The 26918-nt window shown below is 40.7% G+C and overlaps 1 protein-coding gene across 1 annotated transcript in view; it reads right to left on the bottom strand.

The window, feature by feature from the left end:
* Positions 1-26918, bottom strand: part of IQCH (IQ motif containing H) — a 229497-nt gene that overhangs the window by 72446 nt on the left and 130133 nt on the right. The window contains 2 exon segments of the mRNA XM_061430164.1: positions 13492-13683; positions 18817-19089. Coding sequence (XP_061286148.1) covers positions 13492-13683; positions 18817-19089 — 465 coding nt within the window.

Below are 26918 nucleotides of genomic sequence, written 5' to 3'. Positions count from 1 at the left end.
AAAATTAGAGAATGTCAGATCTAACTTAACTAAGGAAAAAAGTGTTTATGTGTTGTGGTGGGGGGAGACTAGAGATGGAGGTGAGACAAGGAATAGATGAAAGCTTTTCTACCTGTCTCAAAAGTGAAAGTGAAAGTTGCTCTGCTGCTGCTGCTGCTGCTAAGTCGCGTCAGTCGTGTCCGACTCTGTGCGACCCCATAGACTCAGTGGTGTTCAACTCTTTGTGACCCCATGGGGCTATACAGTCTATGGAATTCTCCAGGACAGGATAGCGGAGTGGGTAGCCTTTCCCTTCTCCCGAGGATCTTCCCAACCCAGGCATCCAACCCAGGTCTCCTGCATTGCAGGCAGATTCTTTACCAGCTGAGGCACAAGGGAAGCCCAGGAATACTGGAGTGGGCAGCCTATCCTTTCTCCAGGGGATCTTCCTGACCCAGGAATCAAACTGGGGTCTCCTGCATTGCAGGTGGATTCTTTACCAACTGAGCTATGAGGGAAGCCTAAGTCTCAAAACTAGATCCCTATCCACTTAAGTCAAAACTCCTCAGCACCACACACAAAGGCCCTCTGTAACCTGACCTCTGATTCCTAAAGCAGCCTCTCTTCTCTCTGTCTTCTAGCCTTGCCCCAAACTTCCCTGGCTCAGTCTCTTTCCTTGGCCTTCCTTCTTCCACTCCCTCCTCTGGGTGATTCCTTCACACCCTCTCTGAGTTAGTTCCGGTCACTCCTCCTCCAGGAAGCCTTCTCTACTATCAAGTGGGGCTGTCCTTTCTTCATGTTCTCCAGCTTCTGGGGGCTCCTTAGGGGTGTGGTCAGTGGCTTTGTGGTCAGGCTCCCAATGCTCAGCACAGGGAACACCCAATATGTGTGGCTGCAATAAACACAGGGACCTGGCCCCAAACAGCTGAAGTTATAGGGTACAGGAAAATGGGAAACCTTGCAACAGGCTCCCACCTTGCTGCCCAGGAACCACCTGGCGGGGATGACTACTTAAGAACCAATTCTTCCTGGGTGGATTTGATGAGATTCCCGGCCTCTGAGGGACAATGGGAAGATAAATAAGGTGACATTTATAAAGTATCACTTCAGATGCAACATGCTATGTGAGGGCCAATAATTAACTGGTAAGGTCGTGGCTTGTGAGAGGCATCTGGACACCGTGTCAGGCTGCCTGGATTGCCTCTGCTTACAAAGCCAGCCATTCCACCTTGATCCACAGCGTTTGTATTGTGTACAGCAAAGGGGTAAATTTCCTAGAGGAAAGTCTGCTGTGGAAATCATGTCCCATTGTGAGAAGCACACAGCTGAAGGCCCTGGGAGGGTAACAGTCAATAGGGGATGCTAGGGCACATGGAGGCAGCTTGGGGCCACAAGAAACTCTCTAAAAGATATTCAGAGGAATAATGGGGTGGGGGGTATTAACTGTTCAATTTATTTCTGTATTTTGAAAGCATCTGATAGGAAATAGAAGGATTATACTAAGAACGGCCTTAACTCCATTGGGCCTTAGCTCCATTGAAGAGATGTCAGATGTAAGTTCTCGGCTTGGAGAGAGTTTCTGTTCTGTTCAAACATAATTATCACAACTTTAAGGGCAGATGCTGATGAGGGAAGATCTGTAGCTACTTGGGTTTATTATGTTCAGAGTAAACTTAAGTACACACTGATGCCCACAGCCACAGACATATAAAACCATGCTACACAACCCCCAAATTCATGTGAATCCTCAGAACAGTATTCATAAAATACTTTCTCTTGTTACAGCAGGCTCACATTCATTGTCCCCTTTGGTCCTGACACCAACACTCTGAGGTGGGCGAGCACAGGATTATTCCCCCTGCTTTACAAATGGGGAGCTGAGGCTCCTAGAGTGAAGAGGCTTGTGTAAGGTCACTTGCTGAGTTATCAGATTCTGTTATGGGGTGATTTTCAACACGAGACTGAAGACAGAAAACAATGGAGTTGGGGGAACCATTGCTAGTTCATCTTGTTTCCCCCACATTTTACCCTTGCAGTGTGTATGTGTGTGTGTATGTGTGTGTGAGTAAGTAGAATATCTGTTACAAGCCAGAAACCAGGGCACAAGATTCTCTGTCTAACATATTTGTGAAATGAGTAGTTCAATGCATCACATGAAGGCGATAGATGACTGGTTAGTGTTTCAAAAAGTGTATCAACCACATGCAACAGATCTTTCAGAGCTAACAACTCTAGGGGTGTGAAGAGGAAAGCGTAGATCTCATGGATGATAAGCAAATATTAGAAAAATACCCTTTAGTTTTTGAAACAATTCCAGATATTCATTCCATTTTAATTGCACTTCTGGCAATGCACACTAGCTGCCGGCCTTTGTGGAGCTAATAGCTCTAGAGCAGTTCCCATCCAGGAGGAACCTGAGCCACACCTGCGCCAGTGCACAGCTTTGTCGCTCTTTGTCCAGTATCCATATTTACCCCTCAGAGTGCATCGGTGATAGTCATGACCTTGGCAGGTTCCAAGATAACTGTAGGGCCTTCATCAGTCTGACCAATGCATCCTAAAGATTCTTGTCTATCAAGCATGGACCTTGCCTCTCAGCTCTCTCTCTTTTTTTCTATCAAGAAAGTGTAAATTTGAAAGAAGAGGTATTTGACTGAAAGAAATTCAGGATATCTCAGGGGAAGCTGCTAGCATATCCAATTTAATATTGCCCTCAATGACTAAAGCTACTTCAAGCTCCAGAGAGTTAACTTTCCCAAGTAAATTCTAAAAGTGTGTATGTGTGTGTGCATGTGTGTTGGGAGGATGAGCAAGGAGGAAAAAAGAATACAAATCAGAATGATCTAAATATCAATCATCAATACTCCTTTTATTTCAGAAAGCTCTTTGCTAGATCTGCAGTGATGAATTAAGTAAAATAACTTGTCAGCTAATCACTTTCAATCTTTCACATCAGACATTATTTGGTGTTGTTCAAAACAGAAACCAAAGGACCTACCTAGATGATTCTGCTTTTACAGAGCCTTCTGATATCCCCAAATGGAGGAATGGAAGGTGACATAGGGCCAAAAGGGCAAGACAATCACTTGAAACTAAGCAGGGATATCAATATTGAAAGAGGCCGTCTGGACCATCTAAGACAAGTGCCTTGTGTGACAGAAGAGGGGATGGGGCTTCTACACACATACAGCAAGACCACAGGAGCTCTCAGCCACCTCTGGCTCCGGGGTGAGTGTTTATTGCCCCCACTGCCCTCTTTCAGAGGGAAGGTATGGGTTCCATGAAAGGTGCTCAGGATTTGAAAAGGCTAGCTGCACAGAGATGGAGAGAAGGGAAGGATTCCTAATTTGAATGTGAATTTAAGAAGGGTACTTGGTTGCACAGGACACTTTTTATACTGTTGTTGTTATTGTATTTTAAACTTTGTTTATATATTTTTGGCTGCACTGGGTCTTCATTGCCGTGTAGGCGTTCTCTAGTCGCGGCAAGTGGGGCCTGCTCTCCAGTTGTGCTGCACAGGCTTCGCACTGCAGTGGCTTCTCTTGTTGCAGAGCATGGGCTCCGGGTGGGTGGGCTTCAGGAAGCTGCAGTTCATGGACTCTAGAGCGTGGGCTGAGTAGTTGTGGTGCACAAGCTTAGTTGCTCCGTGGCATGTGGGATCTTCCTGGACCAAAGGTCAAATCTGTGTCCCATGCACTGGCAGGCAGATTCTAACCACTGGACCACCAGCAGAGTCCCAACGACAGCTATTTTTTAGGTAAAACAATAGCTCTCTCTTATTGAAAGCTTACCATGTGATAGGTCTGTGCCAGAAGTTTTTATATTATGATCTCAAAGCCACTCTCTGAAGTAGTTATTATCATCTCCATTTCATATCACAGCCATGAAGTAGCAAACTGGGATTCCAGTCTAGTTGCTACCAGTATGCCATAGTGCAACGAGCTCTGTGTCTGTAACTGCCATGGGCAGGCACTGTTGAGGTCCATCTGGGTCAGATTAGATCATCCACATGTGATGCTAAGTCTGTGCTGTCAAATTTATGAAAAATGGCAGAAATTACATCTGCTGTTGGCTGCCCAGCATCTTTGTCTTCTTGTTCCAGGTAATGATATCCCCAACTTCCTTTCAGGAACTGTCCCTACCCCATTCTTAGCTACGTAAGAATTGAGAGTAACCTCATGCTCAGCTCCAAGAAGGGGCCCCTGGTTAGCAAAGCCATACCCTGGCCACAGTGATCGGTTCAGGAGGGGCACATGACCCAGTCAGGCCAATCAAGTGTTAGGAAGCACTTGCTGGGGCCTTCTGAGAAAGAAGCCTTTATGCTTTTCTGAGAATGCTGCCTGGTGAGATTTTCTCTCTTCCTATTACCTTGACCAAGGACAAGCTTCAGGAGCCACTGGCAGCCCCCCAGCAACCCTGGGGACCACCAGCCTTAGGATGGAGCAGATATTATGCACAGTATGGGGGAGGGATGGAAAGTAACTGGGTCCTTGTTGATACTGTGCCACTGGATTAATCCTTTTCTCATGATTCTTTACTATCTGAGCCATCAGGGAAGCCTGGGTTAAGCCTTCTCTGATGTCAGAGACAATCTCTGGATTTTCATTTAGCTGAATTAATAAATTCTCTTTATTTTTTATTTTTACTTAAAAAAATTCTCTTTATTGTTAAAGTCACTTTGAGTTGGGTTTTCTGTTATTGAATATTAAACATTTTAAACTGATACGAATGGGTGGACCAACCGTGTACCCACAATCCATGCCGGACACGTAAGCCAACAAATGCTCCACTCACTCCATGCATTGGTTACTCTCATTCGGCAATCAGTAGTGAAGTTTCCACTCATTCCTTTCCCTTAAGATCATTAGCAATCGTCCCTCTTTAGAGTGTAAAAATATGCTGAGAAGATGAAGAAAGAATGAAAATGTCTTCAGCAAGTCATAAACTACTTCCCACACCTACTTAAAGTTTAAGGACTGCCTTAATACTCCATGTTTAATTGTTAATTGAGAGTTTAAAAATCAAAAATGCCAACTTTGCCTTCGATGAGATGGAAAATTATGCTGCTGTAGAAGGTAACATAATGTAAAACAGCCAACATTACCAAGGCACACAAATGTTTTTGGTATGTAAAATTGCTTTGTAAAATATTTGCTCCATCTGCTGAAAGCGGCAAAGACAATTTTCCCTTGATAGCTAATGGCCCATTTCGGCTGTGTGGCAAGTGATTCGCTGTGGTGGCGGCTGTCATTAAACAGAATGGTGAAAGTGCGGTATATAATTCCATACTTATGTAGCATTATCCACTCGCTGCTTCTCGAGGAGTCTGTCCCTCATTATCCAGGCCTCCACCTTGCACCAACACGCAGGCCTAGCAGTTGATTTGACTCGAGAAGCGCTTTGTCCAACTGAGGCACATATGTTGCTTCTCCATTCGAAAACTCAGTACAACTGCTTTGCCCCGACCAGAAACACTGGAGAGCTTCATTCCCTTTCAACTTTCCAGCTCTTCAACGGCTGTTTCTTTTTCCCCCTCTCCACGGGGGGCCCTGATTTTCTTTCTAGGCTCAACCTATCGCACTGCATGCTGGGGGTTTCAATAGATAAAGATTAAGCATTTCTTGAAAGTCTTAATTGAACTTTGCACATAAACAAAAGCAGGAAAAATTTTTCCTGTGGGCTAAAGCCGCCCATAAAAGCCCAACAGACACGGCCCTTGGCTCCTGGTAAATGTGATGGTTTGTGATCTCTCTCTTTAAAGGAGTTGTTTACAGTATATCCTGAATTACTTCAACATCTGCTAACGGAACAATTAAAAATAAATAATCCAGGATGGTTTAAAAAAAGAAGAATCCGTTCATGTTTGGGGAATGAAATTAAAAAGTAGTTACAGCAGCCAGTGGCAGATTTTTAAAAGGTATTTTTAATGTTGGAAAATGGGTTTAAAGGCAATTATATTAAATAATAGTGACGCCAAGTAAAAATATATGATTGTTTTAAAGATTATGCAATATTTTAAAACGGAAACCACGCAGTTTAAAAATCAACTATAAGTCAAAGTGGCCACCATACTTATATTATGGCTAATAGGTTTCTTTCCCATTAGAGAAATACCACTGATTGAGAAAACTGCATATGCTGAAAAAGCCCTTTAGCTGAAAATTAAAAACAAAAGAAAACACATGTGCCCTTTGGACTTGATTTTTCATTCAAGTAGTGGGGGAAAGGGGTGAATTTGTCAAATGAAATGAGAGGCTTACAGGAGAATTTATATTTTAATTTTATACCAAAGGAATGGGCAAGCATCTGCTTTCCTTAATCAGATTCTGTACGTTCCTTGATATTTCCACAGGTACAGAGGTATGTTAGTTGAGGCGGATGGGACAGCATTATCTATTTATTATTTTTTTCTACAGACCATGTTTATGAAAACACCAGGGAAATAAAGCAGTGAATTCCCAAAATGAGGATTTGTTTGCTCTGGCACAATCACACAGAAGTCCGGGTCCTCTCAAGGCCATCCCCCTCTCGCCGAGGGGCGCGGAGGACAGACGACCGGAAGCAAATGGCGCGGCGGCCGGCGGCGGAGAGTCAGCCCACCCTGACTCTGTTCCAAATACTCGAGCCTGCTCTGTGGCTTTCCGCAAAGCAGGTCCTTCCAAAAGAACTCCAACGGGGACTTCCTGTGTGTGAAAACACTAACCAATTCTTGTTCCTCTCATCTTTTGCTTTATTCCTTCCTTCCACGCTGTTATTGCGAAAAACTGGCAGTTAAATTCAATTGATTCAAAATATTCCGGATCCATATGGCCGCCAACCCTGGAGCTGAGACGGCGATAGCGCCTCACTGCTGTTCTCAAGCATTTGCCTCTCCCCTAGTCCCCAGATGGTGGGAGTAACATTTAAACCTCCTTTTCTCTGCCTTGTACAATAGACCTTGGCACCATTTCAACTGTTTACTCCGGTAATTAACAGCTCTGATACCACAACAATTACAACTCCTACACTCTCACCACAATAATGCTATGAATTAGTGAGAGCTAATGGCTGGAAGGTAGAGCGTTTCCAGACTGTGAGATCTGTGCATTTTTAGAATAAAATAAAAGGTACAAACAGCACGCTTGCAGTAGACAATGATTACCTTGTAATTAGTTTACACAAAGCTTCGTATTTAATGGCAAAATGCTGTAATTAACGTGTGACAGAAAATCAAAGGGTACTTTGTAAGCATATGAAAAATTAACACTGCAGGCCCATAGCTTTATGTACTGATTAGAAGCATATTAAATCAATAGGACACACAAACCAACAGCTTGTATAGCTGATTATTATAGGTCCTCGGAAGGGGGACCCAGCTTTCATTTAACTTGGGGAGGCAATTTTCCTTCTCCTGTCATCTTCCTCAGGCACTGAGACGCACCTCCAACCCAACCCTGGCAGCTTCCTGAAAATAACCACTGAACTGGAAGAAAACATTCTAAGTCATTTTCAGAGATAAGGAAAAATATGTAAATGATTAAGACTGTCCAATGATTGCGGTGACGTGCTGCTACACTAATTAGAAAAGACACCAACTGGAACCAGAAAAATGAAGCAAATGGGTCTCAACCTTGTGGTCAGAAAAATCTCTAGTTTATCAGGTCAATGCCTCTTTATTCAACATGCAGGATGCTAAAATAACTGGAATTGTTTTCTATTTTCAAATTATAAGAAACCAGGCTGCTAGCAAGGCTTATTCTTTTAAAGGCATTATCTGGGTAAACCATTGGATTAGGCATGCTTTGGTCCACACTCTTGTATCTTCAACAGTCACAATCCTATATGATAACTGATGCTTAGAACAATATTCTGGAAGCCTAAAAGGTGCTATGGGACCTTCTGAATCACCAGAAAAAGATTAAGTTGTACGTACTTGTTCAATACTACCTACAATTTAATTCTAATGCAATTTTATGGTAATGTTAATAACACATAGTCTTATGTGCTAAATATTGATACACAGCCAAGTCACAAGGGTCATCTCATTTAATTCTTATTACCTCCTCCAGGAGACAGGTACTAATATTATTTCTCTTTACACTTGAAGAGATAGAGGCTTGGACAGCTGAAGTCATTTGCCCATGGTTCCTCCCTGCCCCAATAACCTCCATTTGCCTAGTCCATGGAACCCGTGAAGCCAGACCACCTCCTACTTATCCTGAGTGTTCAACTATTCAGACTGGTTTATTCCAAACCTTGTCCTGCTTAAAAGGAAATTTACCACATCAATCTTGAACAGGAGATATAAAGAAATATTAAAAAAATAAAATATTTGGTTGCTTATCCAAAAAGCAGGGTTTTTTGAACATGTGAATTGTCCAAAAGAAATCTTTAATTTTTCAGTAATTTTTACTCTTTCTGTGCACATGTTGATTTCTTAACGTAAATGCTTTGTTTAAGATAGTGTTCTCTGTTGAGAATATTTTCATGGAATAACATAATCTTTCCATGGTCCAAAACAAAACAAAACAAAAAGCAGGGCTTTAAATACTCATGATATTTTTAATGCCATGTCTGATTGTGAAGAAAGGTTGCTTACTCTAAGTTTTCTGAGAATTTACAGGTTCACTAAAATGATCTTGTGAGTGTATTAAGTTGAGAACAGCATTGAAAATTTGTCACTGGCATGAATGATCAAAGGGTGACATCTCAAACTCACTATCCTCACCCACTCACATAGGTAGGTGAGGCAGATGTGTTGCAAAGCTGAACCCTAGAGACTCTCCAACAGGGATTCTTCCTTGAAACTCTGAGGTACTAATGGCTCTCTTACCTTCCAGCCAACTGGCAACAGACAGCAGCTACCCTGTCAGTCAGGAAAGGAAAGACGTGCGAGAGCAATAGCTATGGGACCTTTGTGTTTCCCACAAGTCTCTGTAGAAAGCAGACAATCTGCCACAAGGGCAGCAGGCCACAAAGGCAGGGACCAGAGGGAGAACCCTACTCCAGGGCTTTCAAATAGCGGGTCTTTTCTAAATGGATTCAACTCAGTGTGGCCAGGGCAGGGGACCAGGAGGAGTGGATGTGGGTTCCAAGCTAGATGCAGATCATTGACTAGCTATGTGAACATGGGCAAGTCACTTCACTTCCAAGGAATCTATTTCTCCATTAAACAGAATAACAATACCTTCCTTCTCAAAGTGGTGTGGAAGTAAACGAGTAAAAACTTCAGAGGTTTTCCGAGACGGAATAAGTCAATTCAAGTAAAGTGCTGAAATGCCTGGCACCCAGTTGTCCCTTGCCATCAAGGGGGATTGATGGTAAGACTCCCATGGATAACAAAATCCAAGAATCCTCAAGTCCCATATATAAAATGGCATTGCTCGCCCTTGGTATGTGGGTTCCACATCTGCAGATTCAAATATGCAAGGGTACAAGGAAATGTCAAAACATTTTCCTGTGTATTCATGCATGAGTCTGTGTGCACGTGTATAGTGTATTCACGGGTCTGTGTGCATGTATGCTAAGTAGCTTCAGCTGTGTCCAACTCTTTGCGACCCCATGGACTGTAGCCCTCCAGGCTCCTCTGTCCACGGGATTTCCCAGGCAAGAATACTAGAGTGGGTTGCCATGCCCTCCTCTAGGGGATCTTCCTGAACCAGGGATCAAACCTGCATCTCTCGCCTATCCTGCACTGGGAGGTGGGTTCTTTATCACTAGTTCCACCTGGGAAGCCCATTCATGGGTCTGTGCTTAGTCGCTAGTTGTGTCTGACTTTTTGCAACCTCATGGACTGTAGCCTGCCAGGCTCCTCTGTCCATGGGGATTCTCCAGGCAAGAATACTGGAGTGGGTTGCCACACCCTCTTCCAGAGGCTCTTCCCAACCCAGGGATCAAACCCAGGTCTCCTGCATTGTGAGTGGTTTCTTTACTGTCTGAGCCACCAGAAAAACCCAAGAATACTGGAGTGGGTAGCCTATCCCTTCTCCAGGGGATCTTCCTGACCTAGGGATCAAACTGGGGTCTCCTGCATTGCAGGTGGATTCTTTACCAGCTGAATTACCAGGGAAGCCCATTCGTGGGAGTCTACAAAATGCTAAATCTCATGTCTAGGCCAGCATTCTGGCAACTACTTTTCTAAAGCAGTGTCACCAGGTGTCACTACTAACAAGCCAGTTTTCCAGGAGTGAGGGAGCGAAGCTTCCCTTTATAAACAGAAAGGAAACAGCATAAGAAGGACTAGTACTACAACAAATGTCACCTGGGTCTCCCTGCACTGTCTTAGGTAAGAGTGTCCAGGAAGGTTTTTTCCCCTACAGGTGTGTCTTTGCTTAAGCCTTTATTCCTACTAAATGAAAATAAATTTTCTCGTCTCTGGAGTGGCAACTTTGGAGCATGCACATGTGTGTAGATTCACTGAAACTTAATAAGCATTGAGTATTTAAGTGAGTGAGTTTACTGGAACCTGTTGGGGGAAGTAGATTTTGTTAGCTAGCAGGATAGGCACAGATGGTAAAGAATCTGCCTGCAACGCAGGAGACCCAGTTCGATCCCTGGGTCGGGAAGATCCTCTGGAGAAGGAAATGGCAACCTACTCCAGTATTCTTGCCTGGAGAATCCCATGGACACAGGAGCCTGGTGGGCTACAGTCTGTGGGATTGCAGAGTCGGACACAACTTAGTGACTTAACACTTTCACTTTCAGGATGAAGAGAGTAAGGTTGGTACCAAGACACCATGGAACAAACTGAGAGTTATGCTGTTTTTATTGTGGCTATTATGTGACATTCTACTTTTCCTAAAATCACTTACATGTCAACACTGATTTTTAAAATATGACTTCAGTGTTTTATCATTTGTTGATTCCATGACTTTGTTTCAAGTCTCAACTGCAACCAAATAATTCTGGTTCTCAATTAGATAGGTAGAAAAAAAGATGATCCTTATAGATCCTGGAGTCCACACTGAATCATGACTACATCTAAAACCAATATCTGCATAAGACGCAAGAGAATCTCAAAATAGTTCAAACCCCTATAAACAGTACTGTTTTTAATCTGTTGCCTACAACATACCAATGAGAAAAATCATGGTATCGTGTCATAAACTGCTATGCAAATGATGCTATTTGTAAGTATTAACATAATTTAGTGCTTACAGTCATATTCTCATTTCTAATAATTCTCCCAGAATGGAGTCTTTCTCTGGACTCTTAGCCTGCAGGATAGTCTTTCATCAAGAAGCTGAAATTTTTAATAACCTGCCAGCATATGTTTTGCATGTGCCAGGCTAGGCTGGATGACACAACGTCTTCATTATCAAAAGAAACAGGTCTACAAACTGTAATAGGACATTTAAACATGCCTGTGCTCATAAAGTAATGCTTTGATGTCTAAATGTGCATCATTATGATGGTCTTCTGGAACAAAGGATAATTCTAATCCTAAATTCTCAATAGCTACACTCAGTGGAGATTGCAGTTCACTGCCACTCTGAATGCGATTTCACTTTGAAGGCAAAAGAATGTCAATAGTCTCCTAACAACAACAAAAAAAGCTCTTCAGAAGTACCTTATTTTTTATTTTTGGCTTCTAACAACATCATGGTCAAGCACAGGTCTCAGAATGTAAAAAGATTTCATAATAATTATTTTCCCTTGTTAAGTTAAAAAAAATTTAGACAGATCATTAATTATTCATAAGTGTCACATTTGACAACATTAACAATAATGCCGAATGTAATTGGTGGCAATTTAAAATGGTATAGTTTAAAATATTTGAAATTAAATAATATATATTCAGACTTCTAAATGCAATTCAGCTATATGTCAATATGTTGAATATTTTTAAAACTTAAAATCAAGCATTTAAAATTTATCATAGTCTAGTATCAGGAGAATTCTATAAAAATTATTGATTTGAAATACTGAGGCAAGCAAGTACTTTGTACATTAACACTGGGACTGCCCAGGTGGTGCTAGTGGTAAAGAACCTGCCTCCCAATGCAGGAGAGGAAAGAGACTTGGCTTTGAACCCTGGGTCAGGAAGATCCTCTGGAGGAGGGCATGGCAACCTACTCCAGTGTTTTTGCCTGGAGAATTCCATGAACAGAGGAGCCTGGGGGGCTACAGTCCATGGGGTCGCTAAGAGTCGGACATGACTGAAGCGACTTAGCACAAAAGCACACAAACGTTTCAATTTTTTAGATTAAAAAAAAGTCATACTTTTCATGGTTTAATCTCAACAGTTTTGTTTAAAAAACTTTTTTAATACAAGATGAAATAAAATCCAGTCCAAGGAGAACACAAGAACAACCTCTATGGGCCTCTGGGCCTCAAAATTAAATACATTTTCCTTTCCTTGTTTTATTTTTTTCTTAGGAGAGTAATTCACTTTGGTATCCTTTAAATAATATGTAAAAAGCTGGCCATGACAGGTACTGCATTAAGTCCATTCACTGATGGAGGAGGAAGAAAAGCCCTGAATAGATCATGAGGAGAACTAACATTTATCAAAGGGAGCTCTGTCTTCTGACTGTTCTCTAGATTTATTCATCATTTCATTTTCACAGGAATAATGTGATTCTCTCTGTGTGCCGCTCCCTTTCTATCACTTGTGTCTTGATTCATCTGCTTCTGTAGTGGGATGCTCAAAGCAGGTGCAAATCACCACACAGCCACCACTACAGACTTTGGCAGGGAAGGAGTCAGTTCATGGAAAATTTGTGTCTGAATTTTCCTCATCAGTTATACTTTCATCAGTAGTGAAAAACAGAGATTTGGGATTAAGTGAAGTCAGCATGTCGAGGTCTCTGAATGCAAAATGATGCCATTTTCAGGACGGTGGGTTTAATTCATATGTGAAGCCATATAAAACTAATTATTAAGCAACTTTGAAACAGACTAAGAAGTTGTACAATTCATCCTCCCACCAATATACATGGAAAAATCCATATACATCACTCATATATTAAGAGTTTTTACCTATTATTCAGTTCTTGCCTGGAGATTTTCTTGCTGGAATGTATTATTTTCTCAACCGCTCATAGGGACCAGCAGTTACATAAATTTCCTTGAATTGTCTTCAAAAACGTATGACTGCTGACAGAATGCTATTAAACATTAGCTTCCAGGTGACAAGCATTCACTAATAGAATTTCCCTCTCACAATAAAATACAACTAGCTTAATAACAACAGTTGGTAGAAGCATATGATCTAGAATCACTTAGAGCAAATTATTAGATTTGAATTGTTATTTGGATATCATAAAAACACTACTTCCTAATTATTATCATAATCAATTTGAGGATTTTCAGGGATCCAAGAAGGAATATTTAAGATAACCTGATCAACCTCATTCACTTAGTACATAAAAACTAAGGCCCAGGAAAGTAAAAAATTGCCTAAGGTCTCAACTGCTGGTAGGTAACTCAGCTGAGTCTACAAGAAAGTGCCTTATCTCCTAGCTAAGCCTTTTGCTTTATCTTCTATCTGTTCACAGACACTTTGGGTTTATGTTACCATTGAATACTCACTTGTGCCCATTTCTTTCTCCAGTCTTCGCGACTGTATCTCTGACTCTCCTTTAGGATCCAGTTGTAGCACTTTAGGTGGGAGGGAATGTCACAAAACGCAGTCCCATTTCCTCCAAACTCATAGTCTGCTTTAAAGAGCCAGCGTTGGATTTCCAGGTGATCGATGACCAGCTGACTCACCTGTTCTATTATCTGTGGGGCCAAAGATACAGCAACATTTAATTTCCTGGATTCCTTCTTATCGTGTTAACTTAGCTGTAGTACTTCCCACATGTCTTTATTTCAAACAGTCTGTTCATTCGGTTATCTTCTAGTTACTAAAACAGATTAGAAGTTTTAAGTGATATGTGTATATGTGTGTGTGTATGTTGGGTTGGCCAAAAAGTTCATTCAGGGTTTTCCATAAGCTGTTATGCAAAAATGCAAATGAACTTTTTGATTAACCCCATACATTTTTTGGTATAAATAAATCACCAACCAATGGGACCAAAGACATGTTTAAAAGTATAATCTTACTTATGAGAAATTATGAAATTATCACTTGCTAACTTTTGAAGGCAAAAGAAAAAATCTGAATATCTGTAATTGAATCTTAATATTGTTCTCTTCCTTTTTCAGAGAATAATGTGTTTACTTATTGATTCTTCAAATGATTCTTTTATAGTTTCAAGACTATAAAAAGTTATAGTCTTGAAAACTTAAACTGTTTGGAGCTTTGCTGAGCTTTTAAATGTTATAATCTATAAAATATTTAATGTTTTTCTCATTTAGTATACATGAAATACATTTGTTTGGCCAGTCAATTGACCAAGTGTGTTATATGTATTATATGAACAAGACAGATAAAGGAGGTAAAAAACTTGTGAAAGCAACTTTATTGGAATACACACCTCTCCTACATCTTATTTGAAACTTTTCTCAAGAATTGGGCTCAGTCACACGAACGTTTCAGGGGTAAACATGCAAGCTCGAATATCACAATAATAATAATAACTATAATAGTTAACATCACTGAACTCTCAGTAGGCTCTAGGCCTTTGGCATAGCTCTTTACACAAATCCTCTCATTGAACACTCACAAAAACCTATGAAATAGGCACCATTATTAATTCTATTTTATGTATAAATAACTGAGACTCAGGTAATTTAAATAACTTGCCCACGATCACACAACACTCAGTCGCAGAACAGGGACTCCACCCAGGCTGCTCTGAGTCCAATACCTAAGCCCATTTCTTCTCCACTGTGCTACCCATCTCAAGCTACAGAGAGGTAGAGGAGAAGGGTGAGGTGGAGAAGGAAGTCAGGAACAAGAGAAGCAACTTCCTTTACGGTCAATAAGCCATTTGGATATGTTTGAATCAGAAAAGGTCTATAGCAAGATTACTTAACTATAAGTAATACTGTTCTAGTAGAGCCTTGGTGAAAAATAACTCATTAGACCACAAAGTGATTTTTTGTTTGATCTTCTCATCAGACTTTCTAATCTATATAGAAAGAAACAATAGTAAGTGTTCCCTCTCCTGATCCTACCCCATGCTATTCTTGGCCATGGTCTGTGCTTAAGGAGGCTTCTGCAACACTGTTCTCTTCTCTTTTGATGAGTTTGGTCACCAAATGGATTTTTTTAAACTATAGAGTGTGAGACGACTCATAATTCTGGGGAAAAAAATCTGTTGAAATCTGGAACTGGAAGATTAAAATTATTTTGATTAAAGGTACAATCTGTTCTCTTGAGTTGGGTCTTTCCAGCCAATCTTCCTGGAGATGCTACAGTATACAGCAGTGTTGAAGTGATACTAAAACAGACATACTTGGGACCCCTGGAAGCCCCATGCAACCATAGGGTATTCAATTAGGGTGAAAATGAAATTGTCTTAGCTCCCTAATTATCAAGTAGTGTCTAGGGATAATGTGGGTGTTTAAATGACAAGTACTCTGGTCTACAAACCATATGGCTATAAGCATAGCCTAGGAAGGTTTTTAAAAATGTGTCTTTCAAAGTTACATCCCTTCTTTCTCTAACGTGTTGAGAAGACAGATTCCATTATGGTCATATGTTGCAGAAGGAGAAATAGTTCTTGGCCTGTTAATGTCCAATAAGATTCTCTTGCCAGTGTAAGGAAAGATATTCTGGCACAGTCCTTTTCATTGTATGTTTGGATATATTGAATATTTGGAAGTTTCAGCTACTAACAGAATTATTATCTGCTTCTTCCAAATCCTATTATTTGTTGCTTCTGAGAATCCTATAAATGGGTGTCTGTTGATGGATTCCCTACAGTAATGAAAAGGATCAATAGTATTGTAAAGACTATAGCACTGGAAAGAATTATGTGCTATCTTTAAGTGAAAATTGAACAGTGCTTTAAAATAGCATTGCCATTTTTGATTATTTAAGCAAAGCTGTCAATATTTCATATGGAACACATGCCAGAAAGAGAAGTTGCCTGGTTACTTTATGGATCAAAACAGGAAATGCTCACTGTGCTCAAGCTGGACTTAAAAAATAAAATAAATTACTTAATCATAAAGCAAATGACTTTATGCTATTGCCAAACATTTATCATTTTCTATTTGAGTCTATCTATTCAAAAGATGTAATATATTTTTAAATTGCCATACATTTTATACTGGTGTAGGGCAGAAATAGAAAAATGTCTACTGCTAAAATCCAACTGATAGCTAGGAATATTTATTAACCTAAATTAAAATAATCACAGCTTTCTTTCACCAGCTTGAAGTTTATGATGCACATCGGTAAAAAGTCAGTGTTACTGATTCATTACCATCTGCAAATTCAAAATGCTGACATGTTCAGATAGATTAGGTAGAATAGGCATTATCTGGAAAAATCTCAATGGAGTGCTTCAATTCTTGTTGACCTCAGACAAGTGGTTTCCAAATAAGTAGTGCAGACCTCAGTTATGACTCAGTTTATTGTGATACAATTTGCACACACCATAGGTGAAATGACACCCTTTAAATCCAATTTATCTTTGAGGAGAGGTTTTTATCCTACTTCTGAATATCAGCATTAGAGTGAAGCTTTACTGCATTAAAGATTCCTGTATCTTTAACCACAATTAACATATAAAGTTCTAAAATATTTCATAGCAAAGACTGCCTGAATTCTCATCAATGGGGACAAAAGCATGACTCACTCAATATAAATACTGCACATACATTCTAAGGTTTTGAGGACTGTTAATGTAATATACACGTATGAAATTGTATCACCTAAAAATGCATTTCACTTGTATTATGTCTATCAGCCTAGCATTCTACAGGGAAGCAGAGTTAAGTAATCCACTCTGTTACCTTCAAATTTCAGGGGAGGTTAATGATAATGGAAGGGACACATCAGGTCAGGGGAAGCTTCTCTCTTCTAATCCTATTAAGATAGCCTGTGCCTTTTCTAGACTGCCCTCTTTAAAAGAAACTTCCTTCCTGAGCCCATGTATTGCCCATGAACACTCTATCTAGCAAGACTGAAACAATCTGGGGGCAATTTAATAATTGCCAGTTAGTCTCTGAAAAGTATGATTTGTTGAAAGACTTGGTTTGCGGGCTCAGCAGCTATGAGGTGCAGAGCATCAGGATCAGGCAGCTGAGAGAAGTAGCATGACCCCTAAATATTGTCACTCACAAACATCCGCATTTTGTACAGTTTTTTAGTTTCCCCAGAAGTAGGTGCCCCAAATCACTTGTGATTGGCTCAGAGGAATGGTTAAGAGATGGAATGAAACAGAGATTAAGAAATGTTAACAACTATTTGTCTTTCAGTTTCTTTATTGTAAAAAAAGATAGCAGTTAAATGTGAGAACACCTGCCAGAGCAAACTTAGAGTGGTTAATTTCTAGTTCTCTAGTGGGTAATTTTGTAGTGACTAATATTATGGTGACTGCAGCCATGAAATTAAAAGATGCTTACTCCTTGGAAGAAAAGTTATGACCAACCTAGATAGCATATTCAAAAGCAGAGACATTACTTTGACAACAAAGGTCTGTCTAGTCAAGGCTATGGTTTTTCCAGTGGTCATGTATGGATGTGAGAGTTGGACTGTGAAGAAAGCTGAATGCCGAAGAATTGATGCTTTTGAACTGTGGTGTTGGAGAAGACTCTTGAGAGTCCCTTGGACTGCAAGGAGATCCAACCAGTCCATTCTGAAGATCAGCCCTGGGATTTCTTTGGAAGGAATGATGCTAAAGCTGAAACTCCAGTACTTTGGCCACCTCATATGAAGAGCTGACTCATTGGAAAAGACTCTGATGCTGGGAGGGATTGGGGGCAGGAGGAGAAGGGGACGACAGAGGATGAGATGGCTGGATGGCATCGCTGACTCGATGGACGTGAGTCTGAGTGAACTCCGGGAGTTGGTGATGGACAGGGAGGCCTGGCGTGCTGCGATTCATGGGGTCGCAAAGAGTCGGACATGACTGAGCGACTGAACTGAACTGAACTGAATATTATGGTTCTTCAAATATTAGGGCCCTAACTATCTTTTGGAAGAATGTACAGCCACAGACTCAGACCAAGGCAAATTCAGAAACAGAGAGTTTTCCTCCTGGAGTCATTTCACGTTCCCTTTCTGGGGTTTTCCCCCTTTCTTTATGGCCACTTACTGAACAGCTAGGATTTTGGGTTTTTTTTTTTTTTTGTAGAGCCATGGATGTCCTTAGTCTGCCACATGCCCTTGGCAATATGACTCCCTAGAGCTCTCCTAACCTGCTCCTTTTAGCCCGAACTGACTTTCACATTTCTTAGGGTCCTACTAAAATGACTAGCTAATTAATATGATGATGAACTAATCCATATTAAGGCAATAAATATTGATAGCAGATTAATACATGAGTAGAGCCTTCAGTTCCTTAATCCAAATGAATAAATACTTTGAGAATGACAATTTCTGTAAGGCCCATAGGAAGATACTTTAAACACTGAAGGACTAAAGTGTGTTATGCTCAGTCACGTCCAACACTTTTGCAACCTCATGAACTGTTAACCCGCCAGGCTCCTCTGTCCATGGGATTTCCCAGGCAAGAATACTAAACTGGGTTGCTATTTCCATTTTCTACTCCAGGGAATCTTCCCGACACAGGGATTGAACCCACACCTCTTGTGTCTCCGACACTGACAAGTGGATTCTTTACCACTGAACCACCAAGAAAGCCCGAAGGCTAAAGCAGATCCCATCAAATCAACTCAAGTATTCCATAATATTCTTCATTGGATAGGGCTGACTCCAGAAGACCTAAAAAGTTCCTACAAGGTCAAGAGAATGTGAAATATTTAAACAGAGCCTCACTTGTCCACCCTGCTTACCTGCTGGTGACTATAGATGTTATATATTCCAGGAGGGACTGGCACATTTGCGTTCTCAAAGACCCGTTTGCTTCCAGACTTGGTGCTATAGAAATGAGCTAGTTCGGGCTCTGAGCCTAGGATAGGTATGTTTAACATGTCTGCCACGGCCAAATCATCTCTGTGGAGGAGCCCGCTGACAATGTAGGCTTCTTTCCCTTGGATGAGATTTTTTATTCTTTTGATTGCCTTGGGACTGTACATCAGGTGAGTAGCCAGGCACATATGCTGCTTCTGGGGGGAGATCGTAATATTCTTGTTAAAAGGTATTCTTTTTCTAGTCCATACACCTAATCTATAATGTTGCACACAATAAATGCATTATTAATAGCAGGCTGGGTTATGACCTATCCTGTTGTTTAGCAGTTTAAAATGATAAAAGCTGTTGGGGTGAGGCTCCATAATCGCTCACATCTTTAGTGTGTTGGAAATAGGCTCATTGGGAATAGAACTAATTACTACACATCTGTATTTATTTGATCCACGTGGAATTATCCTTCTGTCAGAAGGAAAAGAAGCTGGCGGCCTTTGGATAATAGTGATTCATCTCTGCAACACTTCTGGCATGGTTTAACACTAAAGCGTCTGGAAAATCAATACAAAAAAATGAAGAAAAGAGCCTCCTAATATTCTTCAGTATTCAGGGCTCCTAATCTGGCAACCCTTTAAATGATTCAATAGGAAAAAGGCACTTGACTTGATACCCTCTTCCCAAAGTTCTACCACAAATTCCATTTCAAGAGTACATATTTTTATGATGATTATCATGGTTCTTGGCCAGCACTCCAGAGAGGACTCATGAATGGAAAATATTTGAGAATTTCAGCAACACTCAAATTCCTCTTCCAATGGAAAACTTTTTATTTTTGACTACTTACACCCAGCTCAGCAATACATGTGACTGTCTCCTTCAATTAAATAAATAATTCTGGCATGTCTAACAGGGGCAGAGGATGGAGCCAGATGGTCAGCACAAACCAAAACTAATACAAGAATGTCTCTGTGCTCAAGGAGTGGGAACACAGATGAGTACAATTAATGCATAATTAATACAAGGCAGAGAAGGGCCATAAAGAACTACAGAGGGCCTTGGAAGCATGGAGGAGGGAGGCAGAAGCCACGTGCTAGTGGGAAGAGCTGAAAAGGCAAATCACTTATCTCAGTTGGGTCTCAGTTTTCTCATCTGTAAAATGAGTATAATAATAGTACCCATCTCATAGGGATGCTGTGAGTATTAAATGAGATAATGCATGTAAAGCGCTTATAATAGTGCTTGGATATAATAAGCACTTAATGAACATCTGCTAATATTATTGTTATAAAAGAGGTTGGGGTTAAGGTAGATTCTGAAGGATGGGTAGGATTTTATCAGGTGAGGATGAGCATAGCCTAGGGATGGAATATGAGAGCCCAAGATTGTGCTTATTTCTCTAGAGCAGAGAGCAACATGGCACATGAGAAAGTCCTGGGGCTTAGGAGCCAAATGGTTCTTTGAATCCAGTTCTGTCCCTAACAAATAACCTGAACTTGGGCAAATGACTTGACTAAGTTTCTCCATCTGCCGAGTGGGAATAAAAATAACCATTTGATGGGTTCCTCGAAGGATAAAATAAGATTATGAATGTTTAACACCTTTTATAATGCATGGCATTGAGTTGACATTCAACCGATGGTATTAAAAATTACTATGGAGAAAACTTAAAAAAAAATAAAGTCACTAAAATGTCATGCAAATAATATAATGCAAGACATGAGAGTCTTAATGGAGTTTAAAGGCTTTTGTAGAGTGGATCCATCTCCCCCCAGAGTCTAGTCAAAATTCTGTTCAACAAGGCCTTAAATTGTGGAGAAATTCCGAGCCACTATTTTGGGGAATATCAGGCGCACGAGTTTGCAAACTGTTAGAGGATATGAATGCCGAGTATAAGAGAAAGTGACTGAGGAGACCCCCTGGATTTCAGTCCTATCTGAATTTGTAACTTGCCAGTTGATTTAGAAAACCTGATCTTTCTGAGCCTTGGTTCCCCACATTCAAATGAGGGGTTGAACCAGAAGTCTCTAGGGTCCTTTCAGCTGTGATATAATGTTAAAACCAAAGCTTTTCTGGATATACTATTTAATGGGTACAGAGCTGCTTCTTGGGATTTTGAAAAAGTTTTGAAACTGGATAACACGACGATTGTACAACGATGTGAATGCACTTAATGCCATGGAACTGTACACTTCAAATGATTTAAATGATAAATTTTATGCTATGTATATTCTGCCTCCCCCTTCAAAACAAGATCCCCCCAAAAAATTCCTCTGAGAGAGGATTTTATGATTTACCCTATTGAACCCTCCCTTCAGAGCAAGTGATCTAAGTTCCTTTTGTCTATGGAATATGCCTTTTCTACATAATTTAAATCCATTTTCAAAACCTGCCTTTAAGAATGCAGCTCTAGGAAATCCAGTGTTCCACTGGACAATGAATGGTGACAGCACCTCGTGAGTTTGTGTTTCCCATCTGATTGCTCACTGTTGATCCCCTTGTTTGTTATTTCACTCCTTTCCTTTCCTTACAAATTATTCCAATGAGGAAATGTGAAAAAGTGATATGTCTGGGAGAACTGATGACTTGAGTCACAAAGTATATGGTGGACTTTTCAGGGACCTGGAAGAATATCTCAAAGGGGACAGTCTTCTCATGTCAAGTTCCCAAGGTCTCAGCACATGTACTCTTCCATTTGATCCATATGACACAATTAACAGTCCCTCTTTTGGAGATGGGGAAACTGAGGCTCAGGTGATTTGCCTATAGTCACACAGCTGGTACACAGCAGAGGCAGGATTATTATTCATTATTATTTTATTTATTTATTATTATTATTCATTATTAGCACAGTTCTCATGGCATGGCTGCCATGATTTCTCCCATTTTACAGACTGAGTAGTGAGGTCTGAGGTTTTTTGAAGTGTGATGAGGGGATGGCAGATGCAGCAACAGAACCTAACATGAACGTTCTGAACACATTTCCGGCCAGGATGAATGTCTATCTCCTCTAGGGTTGCTTGTTTCTATTGGCAAGTACTCTACCCAACTCTATTATGTCATCTGCAGGCATGCCTTATTCTTCAGGCAAGATGGTCCCATGGTATTGTGTTCAATGTGTGTTTGATAAAGATTTGAATGTAAGTTATGGCAGAGCATTTCTGATTGCAGGTCTGGTGTGATCACGTAGAGAAAATCAGTATCATCAGATCAGTATCATCCAGTATCACCTGTGGATTTATACAGATGACAAAAATCTAAAATGTTCCTAATTCCATAATATGATGTTGCTGTTTAGTTGCTCTGTTGTGTCTGACTCTTTTGTGACCCCATGGACTGTAGCCCCCCAGGCTCCTTAGGCAATAGGATTTCCCAGGCAAGAATACTAGAGTGGGTTGCTGTTTTCTTCTCCAGGGGATCTTCCTGACCTAGGGATCAAACCCACGAATCCTGCTTGGCAGGCAGAGTCTTTACTACTGAGCCGCTTGGGGAGCAACCCACTCTAGTATTCTTGCCTGGAAAATTCCATGGACAGAGGAGCCTTAGGGGCTACAGTCTATCAGGTTGCAAAGAGTTGAACTTGACTGAACAACTGAGCATGCACACATGCACCTGTGAAGCAATTCCAAAACATAGTTACAATTAACTTATCAGCACTATTTTTTTTTTTTGGCCTGAGACAAAAGGTTGTTGCTTAGGAAGTCTTCATAAACATCACAATATTCAAAGGTAGACATGATGACTTTGTAACAGTATTTTTCACCTTTACAGATTCAAAAATTGTATAGTAACTTGGAGAGATGTACAAACAGATTTTTGGCACACTTAAAAAAAATCTCGAAGCCATCCATTGGAATGAAAATAAGCACTGATACAATCTCTCAAATGCATTAAAAAGAAATAAAGCCATGACTAAACATGAGTAGGAAATGATCTGAAAGTGATGAGAGTTTTAATTTTTAAATTTTAAAAAGGTGACTGCCTATGAGTGATTAATTACTCAAATACTTTAAACTTAAACTGTAAGAAGTATAAAGTACTTAAAAATATTTCCTACTTGTTTTTTATTCACAGAGATGCAGACCTACACAATGAATGTAACCCCATGACTTTGTTAGTGCCAACTGCCTGTCTCCTCTTGGAAGGTGAAGAGTGGACTGTGAAGATACATTTCTCAGGTAATAGGACCGCAGAGCTGGAAAGGACTTTGACATGATCTAACCCATCATTTCATCTTACAGAGGAATAACAAAGGACCAGAGAGGTAAAGGTCATCCAGAAGCAAGGAGGTCTTTCCAGTTCATGATGGTGTTCCAGTGTCAGACAGATTTGGGTTCATACTCTGGCCCCACTAGTAACTTAGGACTAGAAAGTGAGTATTGGTTTCCTCGGCCACAGAAGGAAATTGATCATTTCTGTCTTGCTGCTGTGTCCTAAGCATCAAGTGAGAAAATGTTTGCTAAGCATTTGATAAATGTTAGCTGTTTACTCGCTTTCCTTTCTCCAAATCTAGTGCCCCTTGCCATCCCATGCTTCTTCAGTGTATACTGGCATTCCAGATATACGGAAATTGCTTATTAGCAGCTACCAGACATTAGCTCCAGTTTCTGGATGGAGAAAACGAGGAAATTAACCACACGCTAATGGTAGTTCTTTTCCTTCTTGCTTCCCAACATCCACAGTAACTCTGACATTGAGGACAGGGAATAACTAGGAAGCACCAAAGCAATCCTTGCATTGATGGAGATATTGGGAAGTTTCTAAGATTATACATAAGTGGCAAAGATCTGTCCCCTTTTTCTCTTGCTTGTCCTGCTCCTGCCCTTTCTACTTCTTCCACAGCCAAGTGATGCCAATGAAATAGAGCTAGGCAGAGAGCTCTTACGGGAAAATTGAGGTATCCTATTATGAAAAAGCAAAATCCTCATTTTGGTTGTTGTTGTTGTTCAATCTTGCTAAGTCATGTCTGACTGTGACTTCCATGAACTGCAGAACACTAGGCTTCCTGGTCATTCACTGTCTCCAAGAATTTACTCAAATTCATGTACATTGAGTCAGTGATGTCATCCAGCCATCTCATCTTCTGCCACCCTCTTCTCCTTTTGCCTTCAATCCTCCCCAGCACCAGGATCTTTGCTGATAAGTCAGTTCTTCACACCAGGTGGCCATTTGGTAGAAGAGTGAAATTCACTGAGTATACCAGCAAAGTAGAAATGCTATAGCATCCCTTGATCCCACTGTCCCCTCCCCATGATTTTGGTCAAATCATGCATCTGAAGTGTCAGTGGGTAGTAACTCAACACATTGATAATATTTCCTACATGAACCATGCGATTGGTTTCTCTGATGACCAACAGTTGATTTGGGTGCATCGCACTTGTGAATAAAGAAAGTCATCTTTGTCAGCAAATTCAGACACTCCTCAAAAGTGTATAGCCTATTAGGTATTAAAATGTTGATCGTTTACCATGGAAAGCTTAAATTCTTGCTAAAACATGGAGAAATTAATTTCATGCCATCTGTTGCACTGCCTTATTCTAAAAATGCTTCCATCATGTTTCCATGAATTTCCCAAAAGTTCTTGTCTAGGGATAAGATTCCACTCAGAATGCATTCCACTCATTAAAAATCAGTTTCTAAAAAAGTTTAAAAAAAAATCTGAACCTTGTTCATGATGAATCATGTGATACGGTTCAGTTCAGTTCAGTCGCTCAGTTGTGTCCGACTCTTTGTGACCCCATGAATTGCAGCACGCCAGGCCTCCCTGTCCATCACCAACTCCCGGAGTTCACTCAGACTCACGTCCATCAAGTCAGTGATGCCATCCAGCCTCTGTCATCCCCTTCTCCTCCTGCCCCCAATCCCTCCCAGCATCAGAGTCTTTTCCAATGAGTCAACTCTTCGCATGAGGTGGCCAAAGTATGGGAGTTTCAGCTTTAGCATCATTCCTTCCAAAGAACACCCAGGGCTGATCTTCAGAATGGACTGGTTGGATCTCTTTGCAGTCCAAGGGACTCTCAAGAGTCTTCTCCAACACCACAGGTCAAAAGCATCAATTCTTCAGCGCTCAGCTTTCTTCACAGTCCAACTCTCACATCCATACATGACCACTGGAAAAACCATAGCCTTGACTAGACAGACCTTTGTTGGCAAAGTAATGTCTCTGCTTTTTAATATGCTATCTAGGTTGGTCATAACTTTCCTTCCAAGGAGTAAGCGTCTTGTAATTTGATGGCTGCAGTCACCATCTGCAGTGATTTTGGAGCCCCAAAAAATAAAGTCTGACACTGTTTCCACTGTTTCCCCATCTATTTCTCATGAAGTGATGGGACCAGATGCCATGATCTTCGTTTTCTGAATGTTGAGTTTTAAGCCAACTTTTTTACTCTCCTCTTTTACCTTCATCAAGAGGCTTTTTAGTTCCTCTTCACTTTCTGCCATAAGGGTGGTGTCATCTGCATATCTGAGGTTGTTGATATTTCTCCCGGCAATCTTGATTCCAACTTGTGCTTCTTCCAGTCCAGCATTTCTTATGATGTACTCTGCATATAAGTTAAATAAGCAGGGTGACAATATACAGCCTTAAAGTACTCCTTTTCCTATTTGGAACCAGTCTGTTGTTCCATGTCCAGTTCTAACTGTTGCTTCCTGACCTGCATACAAATTTCTCAAGAGGCAGGTCAGGTGGTCTCGTATTCTCGTCTCTTTCAGAATTTTCCACAGTTTATTGTGATCCACACAGTCAAAGGCTTTGGCATAGTCAATAAAGCAGAAATAGATGTTTTTCTGGAACTCTCTTCCTTTTTCCATGATCCAGCGGATGTTGGCAATTTGGTCTCTGGTTCCTCTGCCTTTTCTAAAACCAGCTTGAACAACTGGAAGTTCACGGTTCACGTATTGCTGAAGCCTGGCTTGGAGAATTTTGAGCATTACTTTACTAGAATGTGAGATGAGTGCAATTGTGCGGTAGTTTGAGCATTCTTTGGCATTGCCTTTCTTTGGGACTGGAATGAAAACTGACCTTTTCCAGTCCTGTGGCCACTGCTGAGTTTTCCAAATTTGCTAGCATATTGAGTGCAGCACTTTCACAGCATCATCTTTCAGGATTTGAAATAGCTCAACTGGAATTCCATCACCTCCACTAGCTTTGTTCATAGTGATGCTTTCTAAGGCCCACTTGACTTCACATTCCAGGATGTCTGGCTCTAGGTCAGTGATCATACCATTGTGATTATCTGGGTCATGAAGATCTTTTTGTACAGTTCTTCTGTGTATTCTTGCCACCTCTTCTTAATATCTTCTGCTTCTGTTAGGTCCATACCATTTCTGTCCTTTATCGAGCCCATCTTTGCATGAAATGTTCCCTTGGTATTTCTAATTTTCTTGAAGAGATCTCTAGTCTTTCCCATTCTGTTGTTTTCCTCTATTTCTTTGCATTGATCGCTGAGGAAGGCTTTCTTATCTCTTCTTGCTCTTCTTTGGAACTCTGCATTCATATGCTTATATCTTTCCTTTTCTCCTTTGCTTTTCATTTCTCTTCTTTTCATGGCTATTTGTAAGGCCTCCCCAGACAGCCATTTTGCTTTTTTGCATTTCTTTTCCATGGGGATGGTCTTGATCCCTGTCTCCTGTACAATGTCACGAACCTCAGTCCATAGTTCATCAGGCACTCTATCTATCAGATCTAGGCCCTTAAATCTATTTTTCACTTCCACTGTATAATCATAAGGGATTTGATTTAGGTCATACCTGAATGGTCTAGTGGTTTCCCCTACTTTCTTCAATTTAAGTCTGAATTTGGCAATAAGGAGTTCATGATCTGAGCCACAGTCAGCTCCTGGTTTTTTCCTTGTTTTTGCTGACTGTATAGAGCTTCTCCATCTTTGGCTGCAAAGAACATAATCAATCAAATTTCGGTGTTGACCATCTGGTGATGTCCATGTGTAGAGTCTTCTCTTGTGTTGTTGGAAGAGGGTGTTTGCTATGACCAGTGCATTTTCTTGGCAAAACTCTATTAGTCTTTGCCCTGCTT

This window comes from Bos javanicus, chromosome 10 (assembly GCF_032452875.1).
Source record: "Bos javanicus breed banteng chromosome 10, ARS-OSU_banteng_1.0, whole genome shotgun sequence".
Taxonomy (NCBI): Eukaryota; Metazoa; Chordata; class Mammalia; order Artiodactyla; family Bovidae; genus Bos; species Bos javanicus.
The sequence above is the reverse complement of the archived record's forward strand: the minus strand, read 5'-3'. Positions and strand labels throughout refer to the sequence as shown.